Source organism: Canis aureus, chromosome 8 (genome assembly GCF_053574225.1).
Source record: "Canis aureus isolate CA01 chromosome 8, VMU_Caureus_v.1.0, whole genome shotgun sequence".
NCBI lineage: Eukaryota > Metazoa > Chordata > Mammalia > Carnivora > Canidae > Canis > Canis aureus.
Genome location: NC_135618.1, coordinates 66,101,430 through 66,121,101, shown reverse-complemented (window position 1 = coordinate 66,121,101; position 19,672 = coordinate 66,101,430). Strand labels below are relative to the sequence as shown.

The 19,672-nt window shown below is 43.7% G+C and overlaps 1 protein-coding gene across 2 annotated transcripts in view; it reads left to right on the top strand.

Moving 5' to 3' along the window:
- The window catches only part of RAC1 (Rac family small GTPase 1), a 25,806-nt gene extending 6,134 nt beyond the window's left edge, over positions 1-19,672 (top strand). Inside the window, exons 2-7 of one of the 2 annotated variants that reach the window (XM_077907744.1) lie at positions 4,790-4,861; positions 8,864-8,981; positions 15,259-15,315; positions 16,836-16,898; positions 17,612-17,771; positions 18,079-19,672. In XM_077907744.1, coding sequence (XP_077763870.1) covers positions 4,790-4,861; positions 8,864-8,981; positions 15,259-15,315; positions 16,836-16,898; positions 17,612-17,771; positions 18,079-18,209 — 601 coding nt within the window. In that variant the 3' untranslated portion in view covers positions 18,210-19,672. The remainder of the gene's footprint in view (positions 1-4,789; positions 4,862-8,863; positions 8,982-15,258; positions 15,316-16,835; positions 16,899-17,611; positions 17,772-18,078) is intronic. The other variant, XM_077907745.1, reaches the window with a different exon arrangement.

Genomic DNA, 19,672 nt, shown 5'->3' with positions numbered 1-19,672 from the left:
TGGCATGGAGCCTGCTTCTCCCTCCTCCTGTGTCTCTGCCTCTCTCTCTCTATCATAAATAAATAAATAAATCTATAAAAAAAATATTTTTAGAGAGCAAGCAATTGGGGAGGGGGGCAGAGGGAGAGGGTCTCAAGTAGACTCTGTTCTTAGTGTGCAGCCCCACGTGGGGCTCAATCTCATGACCCTGAGATCATGACCTGAGCCAAAACCAAGAGTTGGATGCCTGACTGAGCCATCCAGGTACCCCCCAATGTATCTTTTTAAAAAGAAGACAATACAGAAAGTTCTTATTTTTGAATTTCCTGTATTGTTATTGTATCCCTTTTTTTAATAAAGGTTTTATTTTATTTTATTATTATTTTTAAAGATTTTATTTATTTATTCATGTGAGAGAGAGAGAGGCAGAGACACAGGCGGAGGGAGAAGCAGGCTCCATGCAGGGAGCTCAGTGTGGGACTCCATTCCCTGGTCTCCAGGATCAGGCCCTGGGCTGAAGGTAGCGCTAGACCGCTGAGCCACCAGGGCTGCCCAAAGGTTTTATTTTTAAGTAACGTCTGTACCCAGCTTGGGCTTGAACTGACACCACCGAGATTGAGAATCACATCAGCCAGGTTCCTCTCCCTTCTCTAACATGAGGGAATTGGCAGCATTTCCAGATTAATGGATCATACGTGCTTTTTAAGTTTTGGTTTATAGATTTTAGTAATAGTGAGATCTCAAAATTTTAAAAGTTCCTTTAAAGTTCTCTTAATGGAAAAACAACATAATGGGAACATGAGTTATTGGCTTTAATCTTGGTTTATTTCTACAAGATAGAGCAGGAGCGGCACAGATAGGGTAAAAAAATGTGCTCATAGGAACTTTCTTCCGGTAGTCTCATGTTCATTTTTAAAATTATTTTTTATTATTTTAGATTTTATTTGCGCAAGAGAGAATGTGAGCACAAGTGGGGGGAAGGGAGGGAGAGGCAGAGAGAGAAAGGGAGAAGCAGACTCCCAGAGGAGCAGGGACCATGACCCCAGCCGAAGGTAGATGCTTAACAGACTGAGCCACCCAGTTGCCCCTCGGGTTCATTTTTTAATGTTGTGGCAGCTTTCAAAGATTATAAAAAGATGGAACTGAGAAGTTAAGTGTATATAAAATTGGAAACTCCAGAGCTGGAGTTAAACTTTCTGGATAGTAACTTCCAGAGATTCTGCAGCAGCATCAGTCCGAGGCTGTGAGGCTGTGACCAAACACTGCTTCTGTTCTCTGTTGGGGAGCTGGTACTGCCTGAGCTTGTGTTGACTTTGGCCTCTAGGGGTTTTTTTGTGGAGTGTGTTAAAAGGAGTGAATAAGTAACACTAATGGGAGGTAAATAACCATTTCCTTTTTCTTTTTATCTGTTGTTAAAAACTAAGTAAATATTTAAATCAAAGGTTGGACATATACCGAGCTGCCCAAGCATCAGACTCTTGATCTCAGGGTCATGAGTTCAAGCCCCATGTTGGGTTTCATGCTGAGTGTGGAGCCTACTTTAAAAATAAATAAAGGGCAGTCCCGGTGGCTCAGCGGTTTAGCACCGCCTTCAGCCCAGGGCCTGATCCTGGAGACCTGGGAATCGAGTCGGGCTCCCTGCATGGAGCCTGCTTCTCCCTCTGCCTGTGTCTCTGCCTTTCTCGCTCCATCTCTGTGTCTCTCACAAATAAATAAATGAAATTTAAAAAATAAATTAATTAATTTAAAAGTCAGAATTTTATAATTTAATAATTTATTTTTTAAAAGATTTTATTTATTTATTCCTGAGAGAGACACAGAGAGAGAGGCAGAGATACAGAGGGAGAAGCAGGCTCCATGCAGGGAGCCCAATGTGAGACTCATCCTGGGACGACTTCAGGACCATGCCCTGGGCCGAAGGCAGGTGCTAAACCACTGAGCCACCCAGGGATGCCTCTAATTTAATAATTTCTTATAGAATTTAGGTTTATAGCAAATACTGTAATGATTGGTAAGAAAAAAAATTCCCATCAGTATAGGATTATGCCAAGTACCTTGAATTCCTTTGCAGTTATACCTTTCAGAAGCCAATGCCTCAGATGAAGGTGAGGTTTCAGGAAAATAAAGTTTAGGGCATTTAAAACAGTCATATTTATAGTAATGGCTTTGTTCCTTCTACATATGGAAGAGATTTAGGACAGGCTCTTAAGGGAAGTGCTACTATAACATTTTAACATAACCGTTAAAACCTTTATAGCTGCTTATTCTTGACATTAAGAGGCAATAAGTATTAATATTTTTGCACAACATTTGTAATTTGAGAAGAGGTTCACTGGTGATGGCCTTAGACTCCACTCTCCTCCTCGGCTACCACATCCAGCCTATGGCTGAGCTATCATATTCTGCCTCATGCCTAGGAAGCTCTTGAAATGGCCCACTTCTCTTCACTCTGAAGTCCCCTCTTTGGTTCAAACCACTCGTTTTCCTGCCTCCAGTCCCAGTTTCCTCTGTCCTCTCCACACTGCAGTCAGAGGCTGCTTCTGAAAATGCAAATTTAATGGTTTCTTGGCAACTAAAAATCTTCTGGGACTTCCCAAGTAGGATCAAGTCCCATGCCCTTAACAAGAAGAGATGACAATCTTCTCATATTTTCCTTTGGTGCTTCCCCCTTATTTCTTTGTTCTTCAGTTACGCTGAGCTTCTGGGCCTCCCCATAAATGATGTCGCTTTTGCCTAGAATGTTCCTCCTGTCATGTCCCCACTCCTCCTAAATTTCAGTGTACATCGCAGCCTCTTCTTTCCGCCTCCAAGACTAGGTTAGATCCCTTCACTGTACATTTCCAGAGCATCTTTAATGACACATCACATAATATGTAATGTAATGACACATTACATAATTTTTATGTAATGACTGCATTTTTTATTCTTCACTTTAATAACTGCTCAGATTCCACAAGATCTTGTTCATTGCTTTATATCTTCGGCACCTACTATTCTTCCTCACATAGCACACACTTTGTTGGTATGGGTTAAAATAGGATTAATGCTTTCAATAGTTTTTTTTTTTTTTTTTTTTTTAAAGATTTTATTTGTGAGAGACAGAGGGGGGCGGGTCGCAGAGACACAGGCAGAGGGAGAAGCAGGCTCCATGCAGGGAGCCCGACATGGGACTCCATCCTAGGTCTCCAGGATCAGGCCCTGGGCTGAAGACTATGCTAAAAACCGCTGAGCACCGGGGGCTGCCCTTTCAATAGTTTTGTGATGAAGTTGATAGTTCTGCATCCATTTTACAGTTGAGAAAACTGAGGCATAAGGATGTTGAAACTTAAAAACAGTTCCAGCCAGCAAGTAATAAAGAGCTGGCTCTGGGTCTCAGATCCAGGGTAATGACTACAGATCTCAGCCTCCTGCTTACACAGGTTTGACATTGTAAGCTTTTCACAAAATGTATGGCCAATGACTCATTTTTGTTTAGAAAGCCTTGAGGAGTTGGAAGCTACTTCCTGATGATGTAATGTTTGACTCCGTGAGGTCTTTGGGGGGTGGGAGAGTTCCAACTTTTAAGCTCTTTATAGTGTTAGGAGTAAAACAAGTATTGGCAAGACTGGATGGGCCTGTAATCTGTCCTAGCTGAGAGGTTTTTGCCTCCAGCTAAGAGTGCTACAAAAATAGAAAAGCACTTAACTTCTTTATGACGAATCCTAATTCATAGTAGTTGAGTTTGAACGACAAAATGTTACAGCTCAGAACTTCATTGTGTGACACACAGGACCTTGGTAAGCCAACAGCAAACAGCAGGAAGATAGGCTCTTGTAGGGAGAGCATTTAGTGAATCCTTAGGCAAGGGACACAGGCTCTCAGAACCCCTTGAAGTCACTGTAAGAATGTAAAATTTGGAAACCATTTTTTGGCTAAGGGTGCAGTGATCTTGATTTGTAGTTAATATTCTCATGAAAAAAATTTTCAGGTGGTTGAGAGACTTTCAGCCTCTGACCTCCGCCTGATGGTACACTGTACCCACTACTAGTACAGGAGGCCCTTCTGTTTTGGAGAATTTTTGCATGATTCTTTTTTACTTTCTCCTCTTTGCAGCTGTTTGGAAAGTTAGGCCAGCATCCCAGGACTGTTAGTTAATATGTCTGGAATATATCATATTAGTTACTCTAAAAACTTAGGGTGATATGTGAGGATGGGGGGGGCTGGGGAGGTGGCAAATGAATACAGATGAATTAAAGTGAGTTCTGTGTGGCTCTTTGTGGTTCACAGTTGATCTGTGGTGGTTAGTGACTAAGCACTCTATTAAGAGAACAGTCATTACTGATGCCAGAGGAAAGGCTCTAAAAGGTAGTGGGTTTGAGTTACCACTCTGAGGCAGCAAAATACATAACAACCAAGCGGAAGCTGTAGAGGAAGGCTTTGTTTGCATATTATATCCATCAGAATGATCTGAGGATAGAATTGAAGATTCTTGGATGAAAGACTGGGTACAGATGTTGACAAAAGAAAGAGACTCTTAATTTTAAAATATTTTTCCTGTTCAACCTGAGCTTATTTAACAGTTTCTGACTATGAATGCTAATGCCCTACACCTGAATAGAACATGAGGGCTCCTTTTTGAGAAATTTGAGTTTGTTTACTATAAATTTCAGGATAAAATGTGTAGTGTTAAGTAAAAGATTATAGAAACTGTTTAATGGTAAGTAAGTACTTGGGGTATACTCCTTGATTTTTCTATAAAGTTAACAGAATAATGAAAAGATTACATTCATGCTGATTAAACAACTTACACTCTTTTCTTCTCTCTCTTTAGAGCTGTAGGTAAAACTTGTCTACTCATCAGTTACACAACCAATGCATTTCCTGGAGAATACATCCCCACTGTGTAAGTATCCAGTTAACCTGGGAATTAACTTGCCTCTGATGTTTTTTTTTTTTTCTTTTATTCCTTTGACCATTGTTTTGCTATAAAGGCATTCTTACTTTGCACAAGAGCAGATCTGATTAATTTTCCATCTAAACACTCACCTAAGTCTAATTATAAGGTATTTGGGCTTTTTTTTTTTTAAGTTTTTATTTTATTCATGAGAGACAGAGAGAGAGAGAGAGAGGCAGAGACACAGGCAGAGGGAGAAGCAGGCTCCATGCAGGGAGCCTCATGCAGGACTCGATCCCGGGACTCCAGGATCCAATCCTGGAACTCCAGGATCACGCCCCTGGGCAGAAGGCAGGCGCTAAACCGCTGAGCCACCCAGGGATCCCCTGTATTTGGGCTTTTAAAAAATACTTAATCTTATGTAAAGTTTCTACATTGTGATGAAACACGCAGCTTTCCTAATTGATTCTTAGATATTCAGGAAACAAAGTTAACTAACTAGAAGACTGGAAAATGGAAGAGTTTCTGGTAAATTTGGCTCTCTAAGCTCTGTGAAGGATCAAGGAACTGAAACACAAAATACACTGTTATATTGTCATTAGCCTTTTTTGGCAAGTAATCTGATGGTTGCCTGTCACGTGAGTTACCAGGGTGTGTGTTAGGGTCAGTTGTGGGAGTACAGAATTGGCTACTGAGCTGCTGCTTATTCCCTCTTGGCCACAGAATTGGGTGGAGATGGAGAAGTGCTTTTCTGATGATGGGGTTACTAGGGAGTGCTATGTAGCTGAGCCTCATAATGTATCACCTGCGGCCATGATGTCAGCTCTGTCTTCATGGCTGCCATCCTGGTGGAGAAGAAACCCCTCAGATCCCACCTGTGCTAACCTTGTCAAGCACAACAGGTGTATTTTGGTGGTCTCCAAAGTTTTGTAAAAGTGGGATCATACTGTCCGTGTTGTCCATGTTCTGGTTTTGTGGTTGGGACTTTCCTTTTTTTTTTTTAATTTATTTATTCATGAGAGACATAGAAAGGCAGAGACACAGGCAGAGGGAGGAGCAGGCTCCACACAGGGGACCCAATGTAGCTCTTAATCCTGGGACCCCAGGATCATGCCCTGGGCCAAAGGCAGATGCTCAACCGCTGAGCCACCCAGACATCCCAGTTGGGACTTTCCTAATCTACACATAGGTAGAGTGAAATCCTTATTAGCTGTCAGTGACTCTGAACTAGGATAGCTGATAAAAACCACTGTCATTAAGGTTCTTTTTTTTTTTTCTTTTTTCTTTTTCTGTGCTAAATGTTGCACATATCGTGCACATGTGATTGATTATTAGAAGTGGAAGTGTGCCAAATCAAAAGGGAATGGCTATTTAATTTTTTTTTTTTTTTAAGATTTTATTTGAGAGGGGGATCTCTGGGTGGCTCAGTGGTTTGGCCCCTGCCTTTGGCTCAGGGTGTGATCCCGGAGTCCTGGGATTGAGTCCCGCATCGGGCTCCCTGCATGGAGCCTGCTTCTCCCTCTGCCTATGTCTCTGCTTCTCTCTGTGTCTCTCATGAATAAATAAATAAATCTTTAAAAAAAAAAAGATTTTATTTGAGAGACAGCACAAGTGGGAGAGGGGAGCACAGGGAAAAACACAGGGAAAAACAGCACAGGGAAAAACAGGGGAGCACAGGGAAAAACAGGAAAAAAACAGCACAGAGCAGACTCCCCGCTGAGCAGGGGACCCTGACTGGGAGCTTGACTAGAGATTTGATCCTAAGACCCTGAGATCATGACCTGAACCTAAGGCAGGCACTTAACTGAGCCACCCAGGCGTCTGGATATTCAAAGTTTTGGAAGATACTACCCAGTTGCCGCCAAAAGGCTGTCAGTTGGACCAGCTGTGACTAACGCGGCCTCCTCAATTTGGACCATGGGCGACAGGCATTGAAAAAAGCTGCATTTCTGATCAGCGGTGAGGTTAGGATCCCATGAATGTTCACTGTCCATTTGCAGTCTTCTGTGAATGGCCTGTGGAGTTCCTTTGCTTGTTTTTCTACTGAAATTTTATATTACTGATGAAACTCTTGTACATAAGAAATTTTAGGGACAACCCGGGTGGCTCAGCAGTTTAGCGCTGCCGCTGGCCCAAGGTGTGATGCTGGAGACCCGGGATTGAGTCCCACGTCGGGCTCCCTGCATGGAGCTTGCTTCTCCCTCTGCCTGTGTCTCTGTCTCTGTCTCTCATGAATAAATAAATAAAATCTTGGGGATCCCTGGATGGCACAGCGGTTTGGCGCCTGCCTTTGTCCCAGGGTGCGATCCTGGAGACCTGGGATCAAATCCCACGTCGGGCTCCCAGTGCATGGAGCCTGCTTCTCCCTCTGCCTATGTCTCTGCCTCTCTCTCTCTCTCTCTCTGTGACTATCATAAATAAATAAAAATTAAAAAAAAAAAACTTAAAAAAAAATTAATCCTTCTATCTCATTTGTCTTTAAACTTCATCATGAGATCTTCTGCATAAATAAGTTTGGTGTTTTTATGTAAATATACTGCTTCGCCGCCATGCAGTTTTATGTTTTACTTAGAAAGACCATTCCTGTTTCCGTGATGCAAAAATACCCTCTTGTAGGTTTCCTAGATTTTTGTGGCTAAAGTTTTCATTTTGTGGCTGAAGTCCGAATTCATTTAGAATTTATTTTTTTGGTATACTAGGAGGCAGGCACCTGATTCTTTTTCCCAGATGGAAAAAAGTCATAATACTGTTTATTGAATATTTTTCTCACAGAGGCAGAATTGCAAGAGATGAGGCTTTTTCTTTACGGTATTTAGTTGTCATTCCATTCTGTAAACCACATTGGAGCCTTACGCAGACCTCTGCTTTGCTGTCTCAATGTAACAAGACCCTAAGTTTTAGTGTTGAGAGTTGAGAGTATGTAAAAATCATTTTGAATTTTATCTTACAGGCTGATATATTGTGTCTTGTTTGGTACTTGCCCTGGTTTGAATTGCAATCCCAGATTTTTTCTTTTTTTTTTTTCCTTTTCAAGATTTTATTCCTGAGAGGCAGAGGCAAAGACCTAGGCAGAGAAGCAGGCTCCCCACGAGGAGCCGGATGTGGGACTCAATCCCAGGGCCTCGGGATCACGCTCTGAGCCAAAGGCAGATAGATGCTAAACCACTGAGCCACCTAGGCGTCCTCAGAATTAATTTTTAGTGAAGTACTTGGTGGTACTTAGTGATTCTTGTTTGTTTTTTAAGTCCACCTTATTTTCTGCCTGCCAGGCTTCTCTGGGCTGCCTCTTATCATTAACTAGTTTTTGTGTAACAACTTTAAGTTAATTTAAGTACATGTGTATACTCACTCTTGAAATGTTACATGATAGCTTTTCTTTTCTTTTTTTAAGATTTTATTCATTCATAGAAGAAAGAGTCAGGGACAGGCAGAGGGAGAAGCAGGCTCGCCTCACACCATAACTTTTCAAAGCATTGCTTTGTGTTACCATAGCAGTTTGGTTGCAGGCCTCGGTGACCAAGGCTTGATGGTGATTGCCCTGCACTTAGTGCGGGTGTTCTGGAAGCACTGTAGAGTATGGCTTTGTGGTATGCCACCTTGTTGAAGATGAGTAACGTGTACACAAGTCAACAAGTGGGTTTGAGAGAGGGACTAATTTATACTTTGTTTCTTTCTGGAGAGAAAAATCTTAATGTTCTCTTCATTAAAAACAAAGGTTTTCTCTTGCTGACAGTCATTTGTTTTAGTTCAGTGGACTACCTTGTCCTTTGTGTCCCAGGCGTGTTTCTCCAGGTGCAGTGTTTTCGCCTTCCCCATACCCTGCAGCCCTTTCTCCTTCCATGTGGCTGCTCTGGCTCCTTGTGCCTGCATGCTGGCACCTTTGCTTTCAGGGGAGCCTCCAGGCCACTCCTGGCCTTGGCACACCTCTGAGACCCTTGCTATGATAGTCACTCAAACCCCCCATCTATGCCTTATGTTCCAGGGCTAAAGTGTTTTTTCTCCATTCTACAGCTTTGACAATTACTCTGCCAATGTTATGGTAGATGGAAAACCAGTGAATCTGGGCTTATGGGATACAGCTGGACAAGAAGATTATGACAGATTACGTCCCTTATCCTATCCGCAAACAGTAAGGATCATGACTGCTTTTTAATGTGTCCTTTAGAGTATGTAATTTTGACTGTGTAATTGCGTATCACCTACAGGTTTGCTTATACAGTTGGCACTTGAATGCACAGGTTTGAACTGCAGAGATCCACTTACACCAGGACTTTTTTTCCATAAATACATTACGGTACTGTAAGCATAGTTCCTCCTCAAGATTTTCTGTTTTTTTTTTGTTGTTGTTGTTCCTCAAGATTTTCTTAGTGACATTTTCTCTGGCTTACTTTAGTGTAAGAATGCAGTGTATATTAAGTGTATATTACACATAACATATTTTACATGTATTAATCAACTGGTTATGTTATTGGTAAGGCTTCCCAGTCAGTAGCAGGCTGTTTCTTAAAGTTTCGGGGAGTCAAAGTAATACACAGGGTTTTGACTGCATAGGGGGTAGTCAGCACCTTTAACTACCCGCGTTGTTCAAGGGCCAGCTGTATTGCCATCTTTAGTAGCAAGGTTAAGTTCAGTAGTGAATGTCCTAGATGAGGACCAAGGATTTGTTTCTAATTTTTTAGCCTTACCAGCTACTAACGATGGTGCTATGTGTTTTACATGCTTTCATTTTAATTTCAGGACAGCCGCATGAAATAGGTACTGTTTTGTTCTTGCAAACCAGTTTCAACAATAATTACTTTTAAGATCAGTTTGCTTTGTGCCACAGAGTCAATTTAAACAGTTAAGGTTTTAAAAATCAAGTTAATGACTTCTCTTTTGGAATTAATATTATTTTTCTAATAAAACACATGCTCATCTTTCTACAGCGTTAGTATCTAAGTCTTCTCAATGTATATTCAGGTTTCGGTTTTGTAAAAATATGTCCACTGTGTCCAGTCAGAAAAACTTCTAGATTAGTTTTGCTTCCATTTCAGAGAATTTTAAATGATGTGTGTATCAAAGTGAATCAGTAATAGCTGGTTAAAATATGCTTAGAAACCACTTTACTTGAAATAAGCAATTGTCTTATTTGTACCATTTGCTTATCTTGTTACACGTTTGTTAGTCATTTTTAAAGTGTTTTAAACCAACTCTAGAGGCTCAGATGACTCACTGGCCAAAGGAAAATGCTCTAGAGGCAGTCAAGTGAATTTGTCAGGTTGAAATCCCATGCTCTGCTTCCTAGCTCTGTGACCCTGGCAGGTTTCTTCACAGCTCTAGTCATGACCTGTTTTCTCCTAGGATTAGATTAGCAATCAGTATAAGGCACACTGAATAGTTCCAGGCACATCACAGACACTCTAGTGTAGCTGAGGTGAAGATTCATAGATCTGGACAGCTCTTCAAGTCCGAGCTGGCTGGGCCCAAATGAACAGAAGTTGCTGTACATGCTCTCAGCAAGCTAGGATGACCAGAGGAGGATCAGGTGGAGACATTCTGGAGTTTTTTAAAGTTAACTTTCTATTTAGTAAAATAAATTTAAAACTCTATTTTTTAGATTTATTTGAGACAGAAAGCACGAGAGTAGGGGGAGGGTGCGAGGGAGAGAACAAATCCCAAGCAGACCCTGTACTCAGTGCAGGGGTCGATGCAGGGCTCGATCTCATGACCCTGAGATCGTGACCAGAGCCAAAACCAAGAGTCAGACACTTAACCAACTGAGCCACCCAGGGGCCCCTAAACTTAGTGTGCGCATGTGCAAATGGGGAAAAGGGGCAGAGGGAGAGAATCTTCAAGCAGACTGCCTGCTGAGTGCAGAGCCCTGTGTGGGGCTCAATCTCATGACCCAGAGATCACAACCTGAGCTGAAATCAAGAGTTGGACACTCAGGACACACAACAAACTGAGCCAGCCAGCTATTCCCCCCACCCCCTTCCTTTTTTAAAGTTTTAAAGTTTTTTCCATGCAACAGTCATTGTCTTTTGTGTTTATTTTTTCAGCTGGAGGAATTCTCAAATACAATTAATTTGAACTGTGGATTTTTGCTACATTATAGTAATAGTGTTCAATAAAGACCAAACCCATAAAATGCTAAGTCTGAATGAGTGATGCCTCATTTAATCTCCAGCTAAAAATTAACTGTGATTAAGTTTTAAAAGTCAGCTCATAATCCCCAAATGGTTCGAAGTCTTCAGTATGTTTAGGAAACTTCTGTCCCCAGTGGGGGCTTGATAATTCCAGATTTTAAGTGGATTTGCTACCTATTGACTGGTAGAGTAGGAGTCTCTAACCTACTGGATACATCTGGAAGGGTGGGGTATCACTTCTGAGAAATGAGAACCACCTCCTGTGACTCAAGGGGTCCGGGCAGGGTGCGGCCTTTTTCTCTGAGGGAGTCACTCACAGTAAGTCAAAGGTGACTTGGCAAGATTCCCACTCTGTATGCTAGAGAACACAGAGATAAAGTAGCAGATTGAATCAGGCTGCAAGGTATGAAGCCCAACATCCAAGTGGGTGGGGGTGTTGTCCTTCTAGGGCAGGACTTTGTAAACTTTGTTTCATCTGTACAAGGTGCTAGTTTCCTGTCAAATACTTGAATGTCTAAAAGGGTGGAAGGCATGATTCTTGCCCTCCAGTAGTTCACACATGTAGGTGTGTAACATACCACGTACCAGCACAGGGGGTGTCCTGGTGCTTAGAGCAAAGAGGAGAGTGGCCATCCTGCCACTAAGGACGTGCTTGCTGGCTTCTTTGGGGATGAGGAAATTGTCTTGGCTTCTGGGGGGAGGCCCTGAATGCTGTCCTACTGAGAGCAACAGGCCTGGTGGTTACAGGCTGGCATCTCAGCAGAGGGGACACCTCTAAACTTTGCACTGACTGGAACCTGGTCTCTGGTTTTTGGCTCTTTGGTCTATGGGACTCCGTGGCTCATCCATGACTGTGCTCAGATACTCTCCTGAAGGGACAGTGGACCATTTCTTACCCAGATCTCACCCCTTACTTAGGACATTGTGACCCAGAAACATCCTGTTTCCTGTGGTCATTTAACGCTGTTCTCCTTGTTTGTAGGGTGACTCTGGGTAGCGAAGTTAAATCTGTGTGAGGCATTTGTTTCTACTTTGTTTTCCAAAAGATGGCGAGCGGGTGGTCCTTTTCAGGAGAAACTATCCTTCACGTTTTTGTTTTTCTTGATTAAGTAATCCTTCAGGCTCTTCCATCTCTGAATAAGTTACTTTAACACGCTCTTTGAAAATACCCTGTGAGTTCGGCACACTCCCCTTCAGCTGGTCTATTCGCCATCGTGGTATGGTCCGTGCAGGGCTGTATTTGCCTTCTTGTTCCGGGACTTGGTGTGAGTGGGAACACCTGGGACTTGCCAGTCACAACAAGCTCTGTGTGGGTTCTGAGAAAGCTCAACATTACCCAGCCTGCTGGCTGACGTGCCGGGCCTCTTGTGCCTGGGTCAGCCGGGACGTTTGTGTGAGCTCACCTTGAGAAGGGCTAGGCTGCTTACCGATGCTTAAAAAGAAAAACAGCATTTAGCTTGGCCTTTTTTTTTTTTTTTTTTTTTTTTTTTAGTATTTTATTTATTCATGAGAGGCAGAGGGAGAAGCAGGCTCCATGCAGGGAGCCCAATGTGGGACTCGATCCCGGGTCTCTGGTATCACTCCCTGAGCCAAAGGCAGGCACTTAACCTCTGAGCCACCCAGGTGTCTCAGCTATTTTGATTTTCATATGGCTTTCTACTTTAAATTGGCTGTTACAGGATTTGTGTCCTCCAGCCAGAGGTTATTGGGAACACACTTGTGGCTGAAAGAAATTGGGTTTGTTCTCTGCCCTGAGCCGGACGTCCACCTGGGGGCTCGAGAAGGCAGAACTTGCTCTGGATTGGGTGCTGGCTAGAAGCAGGGTAGTTTTAGGGATGCCCTAATCTCCTCTACAAGGTGGGGATGAAGCCGTGACTGGTGCAGAGATAGGCATGCAGTCCCCTTGTCTGGGAGAGGGGGATGTTTGGTGTTTTTATAATTTGTACGGTGACCTTGTATTTGAGGTTAGACAAGATTGTGAAGTGTTCTTCTATTTATTTATTTATTTTTGTGTTCATGCCAGCATGGTCAAATAGTGACCTCTTCTAACCCCAGCACTCTGGGAGATGGTCCCATTCAATGGGAACTTGCCATAACCAAGCTGTGAGCACTGGGCTGGCTCCCAGGTGTCAGGGCTGCTCTTCGCTTTCTCCAGAGCATGTTTTCTTAGCTCTTCCTGGATGCCACATGCGTAGTGTCTTTGCCCTGTTTGTGTGTCTCATGCTGCTTTTCTCAGTTCATAGAATACCCGTAGTAAAAAATATTCCAAGTCTGAAAGTAAAAGCCAGGTGGAAGGCCTCGGAGAGGAGGATCTAGAAGAGCCCCACCACCCCCACAGTCTGTCTGCTCATATCCTGCTAGGAGCCACTCGTCTCTCTATGGTCCCCCTTCACACATGTAGGAGGAGACCTGCTTTGTGATACACAGGTAATGAGGGCTGGGTGGGAGCATGTGTAGTCAGAAGTGTCCTGCCAGCATGGGGAAAGCGGCTAGAGGAGAGGTAAGCTTGTGGCTCAGGACAGCTCAGGTGAGTAAAGAGGCTCCAGCACATCGGTGACCCTGGGAGGAAGGCTGAGCAGGCCAGGCCCTGCTTTGGAGCTCGGGGGTTTGCGAGGACAGGCGTTAACATGGAGATGCCCTGCCAGCCATGAGCAGCGTGGACTCTGTGCAGGGCGTTGGTTTAGAAGGCCGAGGTGGGAAAGACTTGCTGCTGGAAGAGATAAGTGTCAGAAGCATAAGACATTTTATTTATTTTTAATTAATTTTTTTTTAGGAAAACTAGTTTTTTTAGGATTTTTGTTTTGCTTTTTTTGTTTTTTAGAGGATAGGGAGGGGCAGAGGGAGAGCAAGAATCCTGAGCAGTGTGGAGCCCATGACCCTGAGATCATGACCTGAGCTGAAATCAGGGGTCAGATGCCTAACTGATGACCAAGCCAGCCAGGTGCCCCTAGAAATATTTTTTTTTAATTTTTATTTATTTATGATAGAGAGAGAGAGAGGCAGAGACACAGGCAGAGGGAGAAGCAGGCTCCATGCACCGGGAGCCAGATGTGGGATTCGATCCCAGGTCTCCAGGATCGCGCCCTGGGCCAAAGGCAGGCGCCAAACCGCTGCGCCACCCAGGGATCCCCCTAGAAATATTTTTTAAAGCCATATTTTGGCTGGGGGAAGGAGGAGGAGAAAGGAACAGGCAGATGGCGTAATGTTAATGTAGGATGGAAAGCATGTTTCTTCTTCAAAAAAAAATGTTCTTAAAAATTGGAAAGGGTAGAACAGATATGGTTGGAGGATATTTTGAGGCTGCATTTTTGTGGCCAATGCCCAGGAGTTTTTGTGTCACAATAAATATTTGGTGGCATGTCAAGGCCTTGGGAGCACAGATCTTCAAAAGTCGCCCATAGATTAAACCCAGGATAATTAGGGCAACTTTCATGTTGTTAGAATTGTAGATCAGAGAGACTTAAATGAGATGAAATTTAACAAATTCTCTTGTCCATCTGTCTCTTAAAAAAAATTGTAGGTTTCTGTGTTGCTTGAAGAGCAAGTCTTTCCGATTTTTGTCGGAACAAAGGAATGAATTGATGGCACTGTGGTAAACATGAGAAATGCTGTCCCTTCTGGGCGTTCCCCTCCAAAGCTGGGGGTGGGGGGAATTAAAGGTCTCAGTGCATTTACTCCAGTAATTCAGGCCCCTAAATCCAAACTGCATTCCCAGGATTTGGGGGAAGAGAGGACCAGCACTTGCACACAGGAGGCTGGCCGTGTTCACAGCTCTCTGACTGGGCCGTGCTCCTGGGGAGTGCTTCGTCTGAGAGGCCTGTGTTTACAGACAGGTGCTCTTCCTGCGTGCGGCGGCTTCAGCTGGGCTTAGGTCTCAGACCTGGGATGGAGAGCTGTGACAGGTGTGCCTATTGCCAGTGGGAGCCAGCAGTGGCACAGGGATACCCCTTCGGTAAGGAAGGGTGCTTCCTTAACCTTTCTCACCTGGACGTGACCCATGTGCTTTCTCAGGCGTGTTGTGGCTTCTGCTGGAAGCACACCCTCTGTGCGCTGCCATGGCTAGAAAGGAGTGCCCCCCTCCTTCCCCATATCTACCTGACATCTTGTCTTCACCCTCGTTGACCTTCACAGGGTTTGATGAACTGTTTGGTGGTATTTGTCAGTTGCTTTCAGATCCTTTAGGAGGGTTGAGACAATTCTGATGAAGAAATAATGGATTATATTGACTTGCATTTTCCTCAGTTTTTACTAAACTCAGACAAAGTTCTCATGCATTACTAGGTTGGAGAAACGTATGGTAAGGATATACCCTCCAGGGGCAAAGACAAGCTGATTGCCGTATGTAAAACTTTCAATCCACTTCAGTTTCAAGCTTTATCTGTTCTCTCATTTCACTTAGTTTTCCCAGAATTTCCTGTTGAGCCTCATGTTCCTTGAGTGTTTTAAATTTAATTCACTCAAGGTTGGGGTTTTGTTTGATAAAATGTGCTTTCAGTAGAGCGAGACAGTTTACCTACTAGCTTGAATTAAAGTGGTTTGTGAACTGCTTGCTCCCCTCCTCCCAAGGGGAAGGAGGAACTTTTATGAAGGGGCCTCTTCAGGCGGGTTGGAGATGAAGGTGTGGAGCCCCCTGCCCCAAGCCCACCATGGAGCCCATGCTTGAGCCCAAGGGGGACTAACCGTGGCTGCCAGGGCCTCCTCCGCTGTGGTATCCGGTGTGCGGGCCTGTCTGCGGCATGGCTGTGCGGTGCTGGTGAGCTAACCCACCTTTGCTTTGAAGTGACGTAATCAGGTGCCAAAATGCCAAGGTGATTCTTGGACGAGCCTGTGCATGCGCTAGCGTTTGGAAAATGTCATTTTAAAAAAGCTGTTGTGTGGGATGTTTCTCTCCCTTTCCAGGTACAAGACATCAGCTGGATTGGTGAAAGTGTTAGCTTGGGAATTGGGTACATTTCACAAAGCATAGCTGCCTTTTTCCAGGAAAATGTCTTATAAACCTAGCATTTTAGAAACTCTTAAGCATTTTTAAGTACAGGTAAATATTTTAGTTTGGCTTCTTACACAATACAGAATGGGAGATATGTTTTACATTCAGTCAGAAAATCTTCCAGGTATTTAGTCTGCACTGACTTTTCCTCTGAATCTCCACTTTGCCACTGCCGCACGCTCTAAGTCCTGCAGAGAACCCCACTTGGGATTGAGAAGCTGATAGCCAGGAGAGGCCACTTACACACAAGATTGCCCTTCTGCACAGTGGTTGTGCTCACTGAGCAAACCACTGAGCCCCACTCCAGGCCAAGGGACTCTGGTGGCAGTTCTTAAAGCAGCAGTTTAATTGCACCCCAGTGGTCCACTATACATGTACTTAATGTGCACATGAGGAGTTTACTGAAAAGCACACTGTTGATAAAGGTTTTTAAAATCAACTCTGCTTTTGATAAATGGAGATCACATTTTACAGAAATATTGGAGTGGTAGCTTGATTTTGTCCCTATATATAATAGGAACATTAAATTCCGGGGTGGAGGGGATAAATTCCCAGGGGGAGTTGGAAATGATGGAGAAGAAGCCTCTGGGGGTTCTGATTTGAGGTCCCCCCTGGCCTCCAGTAAATTTGAGCACATTCTAGTAAATCCTCTCCCCCCTTTCAGAAGTAACTGGCTGCTTCATGTGCTGGCTCTGGTTTGGGAGCCTTCTGACAGAACTGAAGGGGGGAACCAGGAAGCAAGCTTTAGACACAAGCTGCTGGTACATATACGCAGTTCGTCTCATGATTCATTCCCAACAGCATTTACAAAGCAAAGTGCATTCATCATTGTAAGACCATTTCTAAACGCCTCCCTGTTTCCTTTTTATAGGATGTATTCTTAATTTGCTTTTCTCTTGTGAGTCCTGCATCATTTGAAAATGTTCGAGCAAAGGTAAGTGGGGAATGTTTTAGAGGAACATCTTGTTATGTAATGTCTCCTTGGGAAGCAAAAATAACACTTGGTGATAGGAGTTTTAATTATTTAAATTGATGTTGTAATTCTACTTAGGTAGCAAATCAGTTTTGAAGTATATGACTTTATTATGTAGAGTTCTGAAGTTTCAGGGCCTGATTCAGAAACGCTTTGTTCCTTGCTAAAGTAGTGAGCACTTTGGAGTCTGCCTGATGGGGTTGTCTAATAAAAATAGTGACCATGACTTTCCACTGCTGCCCTGGTCACTTGTGAAAAATGACATGTGCAGGATGTCCTCCAGTTGTGGTCAGGGATGTGTTCAGTGGGGCTCATGGTGGCAGAGCTGAGACCTCAGTCGATAGTTGACTTTTTTGCTGAATAGGGAGGTTTCTCAAGAGACCATCTAAGAATTTAACTCATTTTACCAAGAGGTAGTGGTTTGGGGGAGGGGGATGTTCCCTCCTTGCCTGTTCTTGGGAGTCCCAGCTTGCTATTCGAATGCCCACAGGTAGGCCCGTGGTTCTGGAAGGTATTGCAAGGTGAGCAGGGCTGAAGGGTGGGATGCTGTGTCTTGTTGAGGACTCTGCAGCAACTAAGGAGTGGCTGACAGTTTGACACCTGTGGGGATGTAATTTAGGCAAAAGAGGTTCATCAGGGAGGGTGTGGTGACTCTCTTCCTCTCTTACATTTAGTGGTACCCTGAAGTGCGACACCACTGTCCCAACACCCCTATCATCTTGGTGGGGACTAAACTTGATCTCAGGGACGACAAAGACACGATTGAGAAACTGAAGGAGAAGAAGCTGACTCCCATCACCTACCCACAGGGTCTGGCCATGGCTAAGGAGATCGGTAGGAAATCTGCATTTTCACATCTGCTTTGCACGTGCTTTTATTTTCATGGCAGAGACAGGAGTCCAGTCTGTGGGAAGTAAAGAGCATGTTTTTCTGACTCAGGCTATGGTTGACTTCTGGGGAGCCAGCCAGGCAAAGCTCTCAGTGTGAACGCTCAGTAGGTGAGCTCCGGGTGCAGGTCAGGGGTTGCTCTGCTGTGCCCAGCGGGCTGTCAGGAGTCTGGGCCTGGGGAGCTGCTTCCTGCCCTCCTCCTGGACAGAAGGGTGGGCTCCACATGTGGCTATGAGGCTGTGTTTCTCGGCAGGTGCTGTAAAATACCTGGAGTGCTCTGCTCTCACGCAGCGAGGCCTCAAGACAGTGTTTGATGAAGCTATTCGAGCGGTTCTCTGCCCCCCTCCCGTCAAGAAGAGGAAGAGAAAATGCCTGCTGTTGTAAATGTTGGGTTCCCCTGCCCCATCCCCCTCAGAACCTTTGTACGCTTTGCTCAAAAATGGTGGAGCCTTCGCACTCAATGCCAAGTTTTTGTTACAGATTAGTTTTTCCATAAAACCATTTGAACCAATCAGTAATTTTTAGGTTTTGTTTAAAGTGTAAGACTTCAAACTTTCACATTAAAATTTAGCCCTAAAATGGCCAGCTTTCTTAAAGCCTTATTTTTCAAAAGCCCCTATTCTTGCTCAGATTAAGAGTTGCCAAAATACCTTGTGAACTAAGTTGCATTGTGCTGAGAACACTAAGCACTAAACCGTTCAAGATCCCTGTCCTTCAGAAGAGACGGCAGTGTCTCAGGTTTGGACCTGCAGACCTGTGCTTGCTAGTTTCCAGTAGGAAAGCCGCACAGCCTCCTCGAGCTGTTGCCACATTGCCATCTAAGCCCGTGGCCACGCCCTAACTGTACTGTATGTCCTCACGGAAGGAGCATAATGACTCAATTCTTTGGATCAGTCTTTTTGATTTTGTAGTGAAATTTTTTTAAAAAGTTAGTGTATTCGCTTTTGCTGACATTTTGAACAGACCTCTCACTCCCATGTTCCTCCAATGAGGGCGGGGGGCACAGCACGTGACGCGATCAAAGGATAAAGACAGTATTTTGACAAAATCCGGAGGTTAATTTACACTACATTGTATACATCATAATCAAACTGAATAAAAGTGTCATGGGTAAAATTTTAAAAGGTTAATTTCTGTCAAATGCAGTAAATGAAGAAAGGTCGGTATTATCACTAAGTGTTTTAAGCTTTTCCTTTTTCTTAGACCTGCCATCCTTCCTGAAATTGGGCATTTAATTCATCTTTGAACTGGTTGTACCCATAGTTGCTAACTTAGTGCTTTTCTTATAGAACCCCTTCTTAACGAGCAATATGCCTCCTTGTATTATAAAATCTTTCTGATAATGCATTAGAAATTTTTTTTTGTAGATTAGTAAAGTGCATTCCTGTTTCCTTGTTACTTTATTCAAAGCTAATAAGCACTCTCCTTAGTTTTCTAGTAACTAGGTGTAAAAATCATGTGTTGCAGCTTTACAGTTTTTGAAATATTTTAGATATTCCTAAACTATGAACTTTCTTAACATCACTGTCTTGCCAGATCACCAATACTGTCCCCTGACTAACGCTGGCCCTCCTCTGCCTCACCCCCCGGACACACGCTTCCCGTTGCCCTGCCTGACCATGTTCCCTTGGGTCTGTGACATTCTGTAAGCCCGTGCTTGTGCTAACGAAGTTCTGTACGACTTACCCACTGGCAAGAATACAAGGTTGGACCTCTCAACCAATAAAATAGAACAACATTTTTTAAATTGACAGTTGCAGAATCGTGGAGTGTTTTTACATTGATCTTTTGCTAATGCAATTAGCAGTATGTTTTGCATGTATGACTTAATAAATCCTTGAATCATA